Source organism: Oncorhynchus clarkii, chromosome 23, assembly GCF_045791955.1.
Source record: "Oncorhynchus clarkii lewisi isolate Uvic-CL-2024 chromosome 23, UVic_Ocla_1.0, whole genome shotgun sequence".
Lineage (NCBI taxonomy): Eukaryota > Metazoa > Chordata > Actinopteri > Salmoniformes > Salmonidae > Oncorhynchus > Oncorhynchus clarkii.
In genome coordinates, this window is record NC_092169.1 from 21755700 (window position 1) to 21771258 (window position 15559).

The 15559-nt window shown below is 43.9% G+C and overlaps 1 protein-coding gene across 1 annotated transcript in view; it reads left to right on the plus strand.

Moving 5' to 3' along the window:
* Window positions 1–14988, plus strand: part of LOC139381474 (tau-tubulin kinase 1-like) — a 39668-nt gene extending 24680 nt beyond the window's left edge. Inside the window, exons 13-15 of the mRNA XM_071125040.1 lie at window positions 2548–3097; window positions 11550–13558; window positions 13820–14988. Coding sequence (XP_070981141.1) covers window positions 2548–3097; window positions 11550–13558; window positions 13820–14273 — 3013 coding nt within the window. The 3' untranslated portion in view covers window positions 14274–14988. The remainder of the gene's footprint in view (window positions 1–2547; window positions 3098–11549; window positions 13559–13819) is intronic.
* Window positions 14989–15559: the final 571 nt, after the last annotated feature.

Consider the following 15559-nt stretch of genomic DNA (forward strand, 5'->3'; position numbering starts at 1 on the left):
CGAATGCTGCCATCAATCCACGGTTTCTGGTCAGGGAATGTTTTAATCGTTGCTATGGGAACGACATCTTCAACGCACGTTCTAATGAACTCGCACACCGAATCAGCGTATTCGTCAATGTTGTTATCTGACGCAATACGAAACATCTCCCAGTCCACGTGATGGAAGCAGTCTTGGAGTGTGGAGTCAGCTTGGTCGGACCAGCGTTGGACAGACCTCAGCGTGGGAGCCTCTTGTTTTAGTTTCTGTCTGTAGGCAGGGATCAACAAAATGGAGTCGTGGTCAGCTTTTCCGAAAGGGGGGCGGGGCAGGGCCTTATATGCGTCGCGGAAGTTAGAGTAACAATGGTCCAAGGTCTTTCCTCCCCTGGTTGCGCAATCGATATGCTGATAAAATTTGGGGAGTCTTGTTTTCAGATTAGCCTTGTTAAAATCCCCAGCTACAATGAATGCAGCCTCCGGATAAATTGTTTCCAGTTTGCAGAGAGTTAAATAAAGTTCGTTCAGAGCCATCGATGTGTCTGCTTGGGGGGGGATATATACGGCTGTGATTATAATCGAAGAGAATTCTCTTGGTAGATAATGCGGTCTACATTTGATTGTGAGGAATTCTAAATCAGGTGAACAGAAGGATTTGAGTTCCTGTATGTTTCTTTCATCGCACCATGTCACGTTAGTCATAAGGCATACGCCCCCGCCCCTCTTTTTACCAGAAAGATGTTTTTTCCTGTCTGCGCGATGCGTGGAGAAACCTGTTGGCTGCACCGCTTCGGATTGCGTCTCTCCAGTAAGCCACGTTTCCGTGAAGCAAAGAACGTTACAGTCTCTGATGTCCCTCTGGAATGCTACCCTTGCTCGGATTTCATCAACCTTGTTGTCAAGAGACTGGACATTGGCAAGAAGAATGCTAGGGAGTGGTGCGCGCTGTGCCCGTCTCCGGAGTCTGACCAGAAGACCGCCTCGTTTCCCTCTCTTTCGGAGTCGTTTTTTTGGGTCGCTGCATAGGATCCACTCCGTTGTCCTGTTTGTAAGGCAGAACACAGGATCCGCGTCGCGAAAAACATATTCTTGGTCGTACTGATGGTGAGTTGATGCTGATCTTATATTCAGTAGTTCTTCTCGACTGTATGTAATGAAACCTAAGATGACCTGGGGTACTAATGTAAGAAATAACACGTAAAAAAACAAAAAACTGCATAGTTTCCTAGGAACGCGAAGCGAGGCGGCCATCTCTGTCGGCGCCTATGTACATCCTATCTTGTCTATAGGTTAAGTCTTATTATGTGTGAAATTAGCTTCGGTATAGTTTTGGTATAGTTTAGGTGTAGTGTTGATGTGCAGGCTGACTGGCATCGTTTCTTTCCCGCTCATCAAGTTGGATGCAGTCAAGGATATGTTTTTCATTATTCTAAAGTCCCAAAGCAGCACACAGCATGTTTTCGTTTCCCTTACAATGTATTTGATTAGTAATAGAGTTATAGTAAATAAAACAGTTATGTAACAGCTTCCTTTTACAACTTAAAATGTAAAAGAGAATGGTATCAACACGCAAGGCGTGCGGTCAAATTATTAACATGAGCGCCAACATGGATAAATAAGCATAACACAAACTCATCGTTACACTATTGTTGTTTTAAATTAAAACGCCCTCTTCACCCTCATCATTCAGTTAGGCCTAATTCAGATTCAGTTGTGAAGTAAGGTGCACAATTAAATCACCCATTCATCAGTTTGGTCATTCATACAGTGAGGAAAGAGAAGCATTAGCATCTGGCTGGGTACCAGCGTCCTACAGCACATTGTCTTGGCGGATTGAGTTAGGAATAGGTGTGGTCAGCATGTTAGGAATAGGTGTGGTCAGCATGTTAGGAATAGGTGTGGTCAGCAAGTTAGGAATAGGTGTGGTCAGCATGTTAGGAATAGGTGTGGTCAGCATGTTAGGAATAGGTGTGGTCAGCAGGTTAGGAATAGGTGTGGTCAGCAGGTTAGGAATAGGTGTGGTCAGCAGGTTAGGAATAGGTGTGGTCAGCAGGTTAGGAATAGGTGTGGTCAGCATGTTAGGAATAGGTGTGGTCAGCATGTTAGGAATAGGTGTGGTCAGCATGTTAGGAATAGGTGTGGTCAGCATGTTAGGAATAGGTGTGGTCAGCATGTTAGGAATAGGTGTGGTAAAACAGGTAAAAAGGCTCCATCTGTTTGTGATTTAAAATTGTCTGACAAATTAGCAGTGTAAGATACAAACATTTAAGAAAACTCAGGGAAGGAGCAGGACATAGTTTTTTTTGGGGTGATTATTTTATTTATTTACTAAATTAAATTTAAATTAAAAGGCGGTTCTAGTGTTAAGGGATGTGAACAGACCACTAACTTACTACCCTGAGACAAGGTTGAGTATAACCCAGGAAGATCTTCCCCACCTACTCACACACACACACACACACACACACACACACACACACACACACACACACACACACACACACTGAAAACGCAACACACAGTCAAGTTACCAAGATTTTGGACAGTGATTTTTTTGTCTCCCCACCAGGTCTCGTATGGACATCCTGGGATCCCCGTCCCGCTACGTGCACTCCTCCCAGCCAGCCCAGATGCACTCCCTGGAGGGAGGAGGTGGGGACCGGCAGGGTGGCGGTGGGAGACCAGGCCAGGAGGTCTCCGTTGCCTCCGCGGCTGACCCCGAGGCCCACAGTAATGCCTTCATCCGGTCTGTACCACTCGCCGAGGAGGAAGACTTTGACAGCAAGGAGTGGGTGATCATTGACAAGGAGACTGAGCTCCAGGACTTCCTGGGTCTCCTGGGCCCGGGTGCCGAGCCCACCACCTCGGGGCCCACCACCGATGAGGAGCCCGAGGAGCTGAAGCCCCTGGATGAACTGGAGGAACGGAGGAGGTTACGGGGAGCTGTAGGTGGAGAGGTGGTGGTGAGGCCTAAGATGCGAGCAGGAGGCATAGTGGCACTTCCGGAAGGGGAGGGGTCTAATGGGGCTAGTCCTGGACACTCGGGTTATCACACTCTGCCTCATAGCCGTGGACAAAGACCACGGCCACAGTCGGAGCACTTTGGAGCTCAAGGACAGGTAAGATCAAGGGACTGCGGGGTGGAGAATTGGTGTGTGTCTTGGTGTGTGAGTGTGTTTGTATGGGTTGGGGTCCATTTGAACTGAATTGAAATTCTAATTAAATTGAAATGTACTTGGCCACCTGTCTGTCTTCGTCTGCATCTGTGTTTGTCTTTCTGCGGGTATATGTCTATGTTATCTTGGGCCGTGGGCCATTTCCTGTTATTTCCTGTGTCGACAATGTAACTGGACACAATTTGAATGAATGGTATACTTATTCTTAATCTTCTCAGCCATTGGTAGTTACTTTTTGAAGGTCAATTTATGTACACCCAGTGTTAATTTGACCAATAACAGTGCATTACATAGCTTACTGTATTTTTGCTTCATCTATCCACTGACTAAAGCCTATAATTACCAAGCTGTCATAAAGTCAATGGATAATGTTTTATTTATACCGGTAGTATTGTATTTAATAAGTCATCCAGTGTGTGCAAGAGGACTGCAGATTCCTATCTCCTATGAAGAATGAATTCCCTCCATCCGGGATACACAGCTGTGCAAGTGAAACACACTTCATGAAGCACAGCAGTGTGGAGGAACAGTTATCTGCAATGGTTAAATTCTGGCCATAGTTTTAATAACATTAATTTTGGCAGCTACTGAAATGGGTGGAGCGAACGTTCCTTTGTAGTTTGCTTTTTTTATTTTTTTATACAAAGAGTTATTTTGCAAGAGAGACCTGTTCAAGATAGCAACCATTGCAACCATTTTGTGCTGATGATGCAGGATAATGCTGTTGTGTGAATACATGTTCTGATAGAAGATATGTTATGGGTTCAGACGGTAAACTGCTCCAGACAGTTACACAAAAACTGTTTCACAAAACAAGTAGGGATATGTTTCTCCTCTCTCTCCTCTCTCTCAGCGCCAAGTCAATCTCAGCCCCTCGGAAACCCCATTCAATATCTTGCCAGAACAACTTTGGCCCTGTGCCTGCATATCCATATCCAGTGACAGTCGGCAAACACTGAAATGCTCGAACATCTGTTTTTATTCATTCAAAATAAAACCCAACCCAAACCATTGCGCTTCGGTCTCGTTTATCCCTCCCTAAAAAAAGAGATTGAAAAAATAGATCCCTCCCCTTTTATTTCTGCTGTATGTGCGTGTGTGTGTGGTGTGCTCACTACAACATGCACACAGACACACAGAGACCCAGACATTCCCCTGCCAGCAGAGATAGAGAAGAGACGGAGTCTTCTTGGCCACACCCACGCCTGATGCCTTTCTCCTCCACTCTTATTGGTCTTTTTCAGTTGGAGGAGGACAGGCCCCACCCCCACCACTCTTTCCCGAGGCCCAACCAATTGAGGAGATTGGCGTCGTACGTGTTCTCGTCCTCTACCCTGGAGACGGAGCAGTATCCCCATGGTAATTCGGAAGCTGGGGCGTTGATCCAGAGAAGCCGCTCCGCCGAGAGCAGCCCCGCCCGTCTCCCCTCGCGGCGCCACATACCCCTGGTACCCGGCAGCCCCGGGGGGTCGCGACCCAGACACTCTGTCCTCAACCTGTCCCGACTCCAGATACAACAGATGCTGGCCAAACTAATGAATAAGACGTGATCGGATAAAAAACCCAGTAAGGGTTGTAGCTAGCGTTTTGTGTAATCACATACAGCGCTTTTTCCCAGACCACAACAACAATACATTCTGCTCCCTCCTCCACCTCGTCACAGAAATAAACACAATCCTGGCTATATCTAAGTGGACTGGAGGGTTTAACAAAAGGGAATATTACAACAAATATTACTTTTTTATTTATTGTGCAATAAACTGGGGCCGGCCTGTACCCTGTGCTCCAGATAAGCCTGTGGGCCTGTAGACCAGGAGTAGTATGGTCGGGTTTCGTCCTTCTGGAGGAAATGCAGGCACGGTCACTGGATACGAACCTCAGGCTCCTAAAATGGCCACTCCACGAGGCATACAGCTCAGTGGATATTGTGGATGTGGAGGGAGAGAATAGAGCTGGGAAGATAAACCGAAGATTATCAACACCGACCATAACGATCACTAATCGCAGGCATTTTGCTGATATTGTTCATTACGATAAGTAGCCTATACTAGAGAAATGTGAAGTTTGAAATGAAATATGTTTGCTAATATGGGTGATTGTATGGAGCGATTTTAGTGCCAACAGAGCCAAATTCATAGTTAGAAAATGCATGTAACATGCAACATTGGCTTCAGAAACCGCCAGAAGTTTCTACCACAGAGAGAGTTTGATTCTGTCTGTTCTCCTCTACCAGTCCTGTAAAGGCAATGTACCAGGATGTTGTCTATGGTTTTGAATCTGAATTTAGAGAACTGAATTTGAAAACTGAATCTGAGCGCATCTGAGAAGTTGAATATATGAAACTTTGATCAACTTGAAATAATAGTTTGTAAACTTCATACACAGACAATGAATGCAATATCGGAATATCTAAATATTCAATTTGAATATTCAATTTAATTGGAAATTAATTTTAAATATTCATTCAATTCAGTTTAAAATCATGAAATACAAGTTCAATTTATGAATTAAATTATTAAAATTGTGCATTACAAATTCAAAAATATTCAATTCAAATGCAATATCCTAATACAAATAAAAAAAATATGGAATTCAAATACAATTTCTTTTGGCACTGAAATCACTCCATGTGATTGTTAATGGCACAATTGATGGCTACAACCAAGTTAGTGGTAGTAGTCGTTTAAAGAAGAATAAAACAACTGTGGTGCAATTTTATGTTATACACTTTTTATTGTTTTTGCATCAATTTAGGCAATTTATCGCGATATGGATTTTTGTCTATATCACCCAGCTTTAAAAGAGAGACAGAGGGAGAGATAGGCATTGTGAGAAAAGAGAGAGGAGAGAGAGAGAACGATCCACATGTTTCAAAAACTTGTACACCACAGACACTGTACATTCCACTTTACTGTACACTCCACTCTACTGTACACCCCACTTTACAGTACATTCCACTTTACTGTACACTCCACTTTACTGTAAACTCCACTTTACTGTACACTCCACTTTACTGTACATTCCACTTTACTGTACACCCCACTTTACAGTACACTCCACTTTACTGTACACTCCACTTTACAGTACACCCCACTTTACAGTACATTCCACTTTACTGTACACTTCACTTTACAGTACACTCCACTTTACTGTACACCGCACTTTACAGTACACTCCACTTGACAGTACACTCCACTTTACTGTACACACCACTTTACAGTACACTCCACTTTACTGTACACCCCACTTTACTGTACACCCCACTTTACTGTACACTCCACTTTACTGTACACCCCACTTTACAGTACACTTCACTTTACTGTACACCCCACTTTACTGTACACTCCACTTTACTGTACACTCCACTTTACTGTACACTCCACTTTACTGTACACTCCACTTTACTGTACACCCCACTTTACTGTACACTCCACTTTACTGTACACTGACATTTGTTTTTTCAAAGATGCTGTTTTTATTCAAGCGCTGAGTACTGTAGCTTTGTTAGAGGTAGACTTTTAGACAAAGAGATTTCTGCTCATTTCTGCTCTGCCCAGGCTTTCATCTGCACATGCTTAAAGTGCTTTAGGACTGGCTTTTGTGTGTGTGTGTGTGTGTGTGTGTGTGTGTGTGTGTGTGTGTGTGTGTGTGGTGTGTGTGTAAGTATTATTCCCCTTCTACTCATTATTATCATCATCACCACAAACACTATTACCCTCTTCATCACCATGTATTGCTCTTGTTTGATCAAGTTTAAGGTTGTGTTATTTAAAATAACGAAGCATAGCAAAATGTTGAATGGCTATTCCGGATGCTGCTTTATCATAGTCAATGTGCCAGGATGTTGAGATGAACAGAGATGGATTCTATATGATTGTTTACTGTCTTAGGGTCAATTATGGGTCAGTATAGGCAATAGATTCATAGGCAACAGATTGATAAGCAATAGCTTGATAGGTAATAGATTCCATCATTTTAGTGGAATGCTGCTTTGTCTTACCACATATAAATGTTTATAACATGTATGTAGAATGCCTATAACATGTCTATAATATTGTATTATTTATATGCACACAAACAATTGCATCTGGTTTTTTTCATGTCAGTTTTGACAGTTTTACCAGTGTTACCAGCAATAATTATTCATTTTTCATAATTTTATAGTTTATAATGTTTATTGTTGTCAATCGTTTCATTTCTCTTGCCTTTGATACTGCTGTTTGGACTCTGGATAGAAGACACAGATCTTGTTGCTTCAAGAACATGCCTTCATTTTGCTGCACCAGTCACAACTATAGATTGTGTGAAATGTCCATATTGTCAATATTTGTTGCTCACTTATGTAATTGTTTAAAAGGAGGGGATTAAGGACGAAATTCAATTGAACCTGTCCTAGCTATGTTTATGCAATGTTTGTTTACAAACATATATACTTGTGAGAGGAGTCTACCTGGTAATAGTAGTAGATTTTACTTTTTTACAAAGTAGAACGGAATTTCCGAACTCCTTTAGTAATAATTGTTTCATGACAGGATAGGAGCAGAAGAAGGGAGACAGAGTAGAGGGAGCAGAAATAGCTCATGCGAGGATCAAACTGGGATCCATTCTGCAGGGGGATGAAGGCCTTCAGTGCATTCGGAAAGTATTCAGTCACCTAGACGTTTTCCACATTCTGTTACATTACAGCCTTATTCTAAAATGTATTAAATAGTTTTTCCCCCTCATTAGTCAACACACAATACCCCATAATGACAAAGCAAAAACTCGTTTTTAGAATTTTTTGCAAATGTCAACAAAAAAAAAAACGGAGAATATCACATTTACATAAGTATTCAGAACCTTTACACAGTACTTTGTTGAAACACCTTTGGCAGCAATTACAGCCTCTTGGGTATGACGCTACAAGCTTGGCACACCTGTATTGGAAGAGTTTCTCCCATTCTTCTCTGCAGATCCTCTCAAGCTCTGTCAGGTTAGATGGAGAGCGTTGCGGCTCAGCTATTTTCAGGTCTATCCAAAGATGTTTGATCGGGTTCAAGTCCGGGCTCTGGTTGGGCCACTCAAGGACATTCAGAGACTTGTTCCGAAGCCACTCCTGCATTGTCTTGGCTGTGTGATTAGGGTAGTTGTCCTGTTGGAAGGTGAACCTTTGCCCCAATTTGAGGTCCTGAGCGCTCTGGAGCAGGTTTTCATCAAGGTTCTCTCTTTAGTTTGCTCTGTTCATCTTTCCCTCGATCCTGACTAGTCTCCCAGTCCCGGCCGCTGAAAAATATGTCCACAGTATGATGCTGTCACCATCATGCTTCACCGTAAAGATGGTGCCAGGTTTCCTTCAGAAGTGACACATGGAATTCAGGCCAAAGAGTTCAATCTTGGTTTCATCAGACCAGAGAATCTTGTTTCTCATGGTCTGAGAGTCCTTTAGGAGCCTTTTGGCAAACTCCAAGCGGGATGTTATGTGCCTTTTACTGAGGAGTGGCTTCTGTCTGGCCACTCTAGAAATAAAGTCCTTGTTGGTGAAGTGCTGCAGAGATGGTTGTCCTTCTGGAAGGTTCTTCCATCTACACAAAAACCCTGGAGCTCTGTCAGAGTGACCATTGGGTTCTTGGTCACCTCCCTGACCAAGGCCCTTCTCCCCTGATTTCTCAGTTTGGCTGGGCGGCCAGCTCTAGGAAGAGTCTCTTGGTGGTTCCAAACTTCTTTCATTTAAGAATGATGGAGGTCACTGTGTTTTTGCGGACCTTCAATGCTGCAGACATTTTTTGGTACCCTTCCAAAGATCTGTGCCTCAACACAATCCTGTCTCGGATCTCTATGGACAATTCCTTGAACCTCATGGCTTGGTTTTTGCTTTGACATGCAGTGTCAACTGTGGGACCTTATATAGATAGGTGTGTGCCTTTCCAAATCATGTCAAATCAATTAGATTTACCACAGGTGGACTCCAATCAAGTTGTAGAAACATCTCAAGGATTATCAATGGAAACATGATGCACCTGAGCTCAATTTCGAGTCTCATAGCAAAGGGTCTGAATACTTATGTAAATAACGTTTTTTATTTTATTTATTTTTTTACATTTGCAAACAAATCTCAAAACCTGTTTTTGCTTTGTCATTATGGGGGTATTGTGTGTAGATTGAGGAGGGTTTTTATTTATTAATCAATTTTAGAATAAGGCTGTAACGTAACAAAGTATGGAAAAAGTGAAGGGGTCTGAATATTTCCTCGAATGCACGGTATATGGTTCCAGAGCAGAGAGTCTCATCTGCTTGCTTTAGGCCAGTAGTAGTAGGATTTAACCATAGAGATCCAATAAACATTGATTGATGCTCAATGTTAAATTCCAGTCTTCCTTCCATCAAATCTAAGCCGATGTGACACCCATGTCGATGAAACTTTGCAAGTAAACTTGGTTGGAGGTACACAACATATTCCCTCCCTCTCATCATGATCCATTTGTATTCTAATTCCTAATTCTATGAATTTAACAGTACCCAACACCGCTCTGTCATTTCATTTGACCATGGGAAAGGAAGAGCTATGCTGCGTAAACAAGACAATGCAGGTTTAATTGAATTGAGACCATGTAAAGATTGTTATAATGAGCAAAAAATATCTTATAATACACTTGCCTTTTTGGTCTTCCATCAATTTCACTTTTTCAGAGATCTAATAATGAAACTCACTGAATGTATTTCTCAACCTCTGGTTAAGCTCAGTTCTGAGGCTGTATGTATCCAGCATCTCAGAATACAAGTGCTGATCTAAGGTCAGGTACCCCCGTCCATGTAATCTTATTAGTTAGGATTTAAAATGACAAATATATCCTAGATCAGCACTCCTTATCTGAGACACTTTGTGAATAGGGGCCCTGATCTCAGTTCAGTTCTCACAATAAACAATAATGGTTGCCACTTTGCTTGAACTATATTTGGTCAAGTCTGATTTGTATGTGATATGTCCTTGTGTACGTTGGTCTAGAGTTTATCTTCTGCACTTTGGTTTATTTCCAAACCAAATAAGGATACTCACGGATCAGGGATTACCTTAGTAGGCTTGGTAACCATGTGTTAAAAACATGCATGTCAAACATTTTGTTTGGCTGGTAACGTTGAAATGCGTTTTGGGACTTTTCCTGCCAAAGCATTTTCATGTAAAATTACATGCAATCATATACTGTAATGATGCTGCTTTAGCCTGTGTTATGTTGCCCTGGTCTTGTGTGTACGTCAGAGGAGGCTGTTGGGAGGAGCTACAGGAGGACAGGCTCATTGTAATGACTGGAATTGAGTCAATAGAATGGTACCAAATATCAAACACTTGGAGACAATATTCATTGGGGCCTCTTCTATGAAAGTCCTTCCTGACCAAATTCTTCCTAGGATGTATAATGATTTGCAGTACTTGCATACCTGTGCTTATGATCTCCTCCAGTTCATTGCAGATAATGTATGTGTGCGGTGGGGTGGGTTGGCATGGGAATGTGTAAGATAATACAGTACCAATCATTATTTTCTAACACTTTGGAGTGAATGTAAAAGATGTCAACCATTATTTGAACAACATCGTGATCTGTGAGTGTCTTTCTCAGTAAAGGAGGACGGGACAGTCCCTATCGCCTTTTGTGAATATATTATAAGCATTTGTTTTTGTATCGCAATAACCCTGTAGAGTCATGTATTACATAATGTATTTAAAAGCATGTATATCAAGCAATTTTTTCAATAAATGTTTAAAAACATGTATATTAGTACATTGCTGGATCAACAACATTGCAACACTTTAATGTCAGCATGTCATGTGATCTTGTATATCTGCTTCACACCTGTACATACATTTGGCAACACACTGTTTTTAATCATGGCTACACCTTGGCCACACTTGAAATCAAACCTGGTTTGAGCATTTTAAAAGAAAACAGAGAACATAACATGTACATACAGACAGTATGGACTTTCCGTGCCTTTTCTATCCATGGATGTAAACTATACTAGACAATCCTCACTCGCTTGTGTACAACCAACATATGATTCAAGGATTTGGGGAAGTACTTTGCGGAAATGTTGTCTTTGCGTGAGCTGTTTTGATGCTAGGATAGTCATTTTAAACATATCTGAATTGTTCTAATAGATACATATTTTTAAGGTCATACACTGGTTCTGCTCTGCAACTGTTTACAGGTGTCTGCGTTCATATGTGTACTAAAGTCGTTGTGACGGTGTTCTTCAAATATGTTTGTTCTGTTTTCATTTCCGTAACACATTGTTAGATAATACATCTGATATTTCATTATTATATACTGTATGTATTATGTCCTAGGCTTCAGGGAAAGTGTTTCCTTTTCTTTGATACTCATGTACTACAGCCAGCCTCTCTCTTTGTCATATGTTATAGGCCCAGGAGCAGATCAACACATACCAGGGTGGCAGTGTGGAGGACCAGAGAGAGAGACCTGACCTTACCATGCTGGCCCAGCATCGCATACATCGGGTGGACTTCCTCTCTGCCATGCTCATCGCCACCCTTCCACCTCTCCAAACCTCTTTTGAGGTTGGTTCCGGAACCCTTGTTGAGCAGGATCGTGATGGGGATATGAATGGGGCCGGGGTTGGGTCCAGCGGTGTCGGGAGCCCCAAAAGTAGCGAGCACAGCCAGGAGGGTGATGATGGAGCGCCCTCTACTCTCCTTGCAGACGAGCCTCCTCTGGAATACCCTCACCTGGTCTCTGCGGGAGTGGGGTTGGGGGGTGATCCGGACCTGGAGCTGGAGGAAGGCTCCAAGACCCTGGTGCTCTTCTCCCCTGGAGACATGAGGAAGTCCCTTGCCGTGGTGGGCGATCTGCCCCCTGACGATACCGCGAGCCACCAGGGAACCCTGGCAGCCGTCACACCCCAGTGCGAGAGAGCCCTGGGAGCTCTGGGAAGCCTGCTGGACGTATCTGAGCCAGGTACTCTGTCCTCCCAGCTGAAGTCCGAGCCCAAATTGTCTTTGACAGCCGTCACTGCCATCCTGGTCAATATGGCATCCAATGTGGTTGCTCCCACTAGCACCTCCCCTCCTTTCACCAAAGTGGAGCGTACATTTCTCCACATTGCTGAGACCACCCACCATAATGTGATGAGCTCCTCGGGTACCCTGCAACCCAGGCTGCTGCTCCCTGGGCTGGTTGAGGAGCCCACAGCTGAACAGGAGGACTGCTTGGAGGGAGAGAAAGAGGAGGATGTCTCCGATGGAGAGAAAGAGAAAGGTAGGGAGAGCAGATCCAATGGGGACCTTTCAGAAAATGACGTTGAGAAGGGGACGGAGAGGGAGTCTGAAGGTGAGGTCCCAAAGACATACAACGTACACAGGAGGGAGAGTGGATCAGAAGGCGATGTCTATGAGAAAGTCGAGGAAGGGGACGAAGAGAACAGGTTTGATGAGAACATTCCAGAGAGCGACAAGGAGGATGAGAAAGATCCGGATGAGGAGAAGAGAGATGGTAGGTCCAAGGAGGAAGTTCCAGAGAGAGAAACCCCAGGTTCCCCAGATGGAGACATGGCTAAGGAGGAGGAGGAAGAGGATGTTGCAAAGAAAGAGGTTGAGGAGTTAATCTCTCCAGAAAAAGAGAAGGAAGAAGAGATGGAACTTGGGGCGGAGGCTCCTCCAGAGATACAGTCAAACCTCTCCTCTCCCATTCTCTGTCCCTCCGAAGAACCTGAAGCCCAGGATGTCCTGGTCGTTTCCACAGAAACCAAGTTATACTCTGAACAAGAGGATACCCCTATTGCCGTTTCCCCTGAGAAGGCGCCTGCCCAAGACGTGACAATGGCAGAGATGGAGAACCAGATCCAGCTCAAACGAAACATTGAGGCTTCTCCACAAGAAGAACCTAAGGACTCTGGTGATCCAGAAACATTGGCAGTGCACCAGGTAGAGAGCAAAGACGTGGCAGAGACTAGCAAACAAACCAGGCCTCGTAAACTGAGCCGAATCCCGGTTCTCTCCCGGTCTGAGGAGGACACTGGCTCGGACCAGGACCAGTCGGCGGCGTCCCAGTCACTCAAGACTCGTCAGAAGGCCAAGCGACCTCACCTAGCCCGGCTGGTCATGGAAAGGACACAAGGTCGCATGCTAAGACTGGCTTCTGTTTCCTCAGCTTCGTCTGTTGATGATGGCTGTAAAGCAGCAGCAGAGACTCAGTCGGAGGAAGACACCCATGATGAGGACGACTCTCTGCCCAGGAAGGAGAGGGGTGTTGGCTGGGAAAGGGAGAGGCGTGGCGGGCGTCAAAGAAGCAGGATACCCCGTCCTGTCACGCCTGTTACGCTGCAGGGTCCCTCTGTTACAGCATCTGATGCCATCTCCCAAACTGGCACCAATGCTAGTGTCCACAAGCCACAACTTTCAACTGTATATACTAGGTAGGTTCAGTTATAACATATCTGACAGGAAACACATGCTCTTATCAATTCTCAATCTATAGGGGCTCAAGCCAAGACTGCCTTCTGTCGACTGTGTTGTTCACCCTGTCCTTTGAATAATATTCTGCATGGATAATAATATTCATGTTATTTGAAAGACTCCATATTATAAACTCAAAGCATCCTTCTAGAACATAATTGAGGATTCAAAGCATCATTCTAGATCTCTGACTATTTCTGTGTTGTGTTTCTGTCTTTCAGGCATCAAGCTCACAAATCCAGGACCCCAAGCATGAATGTTCCACTGCACCAGAGGTCCCAGACTCTGCAATCCCGACCTGGACCCGGGGCCGACTCCACCCTATTCTCCACCTCCCGAACCCCCCTGCGTGGGGTCATCTTCCGAGCCCCTCACTCTGCATTCCCCTCCCCCCGTAGCCTCAGCACCTCCCCCCGCAGCTACTCCACCTCCCGGACCGACAGCCCCTCCCCTCAGCGCCCACGACGGGGGGCTGCAGTCACAGAGGTCCGTAGGCAGCTCATATCTGTGCGGGCACAGACTGCACTTCCGCTAAAACCCAGACCGCCTCAGACCGAGGACTCCTCCGCCACTGGCATGCCCAGAAGGCGAGGCAAATTTTACCCATCGTCATCTACATCCACACCCACTAAGGGGAAGTCAGATGCTTCTGAGAGCAAGACAGCCACCAGATAATATAGGCTAGCCCAGGGCAATCTATATATCAGTCTATCCAAACCTCACTTCACACACCCCTTTATCAACTGTATGTCAGAGTAACTCCACAACCACAAACGTGTTTGTCGCAAATTGTGCAAAAACGCTTTGTTTTAACTCTCAGCTTAAGAATACAAAGAGGGGTCGGCTTCAAATTACAATTAAGCCCAAGAACAAAACAAGTAATAGGGAGCACTAGGCAGCGGTGTGACCCCCAACGCCGCACTAGGGAAGTGGGTGATACTAACCTCTTTCTGCAGCTAAGGCCTCCCTGCTCCAGTCTAGGAACATGTTCTTTAGCAGGGTTCGAATTACACATTGACTCTTGATGGCTCTGCTCGACAATGGTGCCCAACGTCCATGTCGTTGACAAATGTGGGGTCCCAGTTTGTTATGGGGGGGGTCCCCTAGCCCCTCTGTAATTAAATCCTGATCCTGGAGGACTCTAATGGAGTCTGACTCAGTACAACAGCCCTCAAAAGCCTTAATAAGATAAGACCTGTTCTTATCTGCTCCTCCCATCACAAACGCTTCCAGGGACAAAACAAGAACTGTAACAGGAGAGCAGCAGCCTCATCTGATCTTACTGACTAGTTTGCGTAAAGAAGTGCTTTAAATTAGAATGATCATGTGTGATATGAACATAATACATAGCTAAATTATAGGATTCACTTTATATAGGTCAGACCTCAGAAGTAATTTAGGTAACACTTTATTTGACGCTCCTTCTTATGAAGGGTTATCAACTGTTGTATTGCTTTACAAGCATTCATATCACCTTAAAGATGAAGTCAAATAAACTGTACAATAAAGCAATAAGGTGCCAGAGACTGTTATATATCATTAATGTCTCTCTCATGCCTTATTACCTGTATTGTAAAGTTTCACAATGCTCAATGACTGTATCTATGAGCTGCATTCATGTTTTAAAGCGTTATAACACATAAGGGGGATCAAGTAAAGTTTTACCTTCCTGTACTTAAGAATCAGATCTGAAATGGTGTTTGATTATAAAAAGGCAATGTGCAGTTTACACTTGGCGTTATTATTTATCTCTCACACCCAATCAGGGACTATCACAGCTGGTAAGTCTGCATTTGGAGTGAAAAAGTGTGCCGTATCAATGATAACCATTATAGAGTATTTATTATACAGTCTTATTAAGCCCTACGAATGCATCTATAAAGTGCTATGAATGTGCTTATTAGACAATATAACACTTCACGAGGAACTGCTTCAAGTGTTACTAAATGTTACCTACAGTA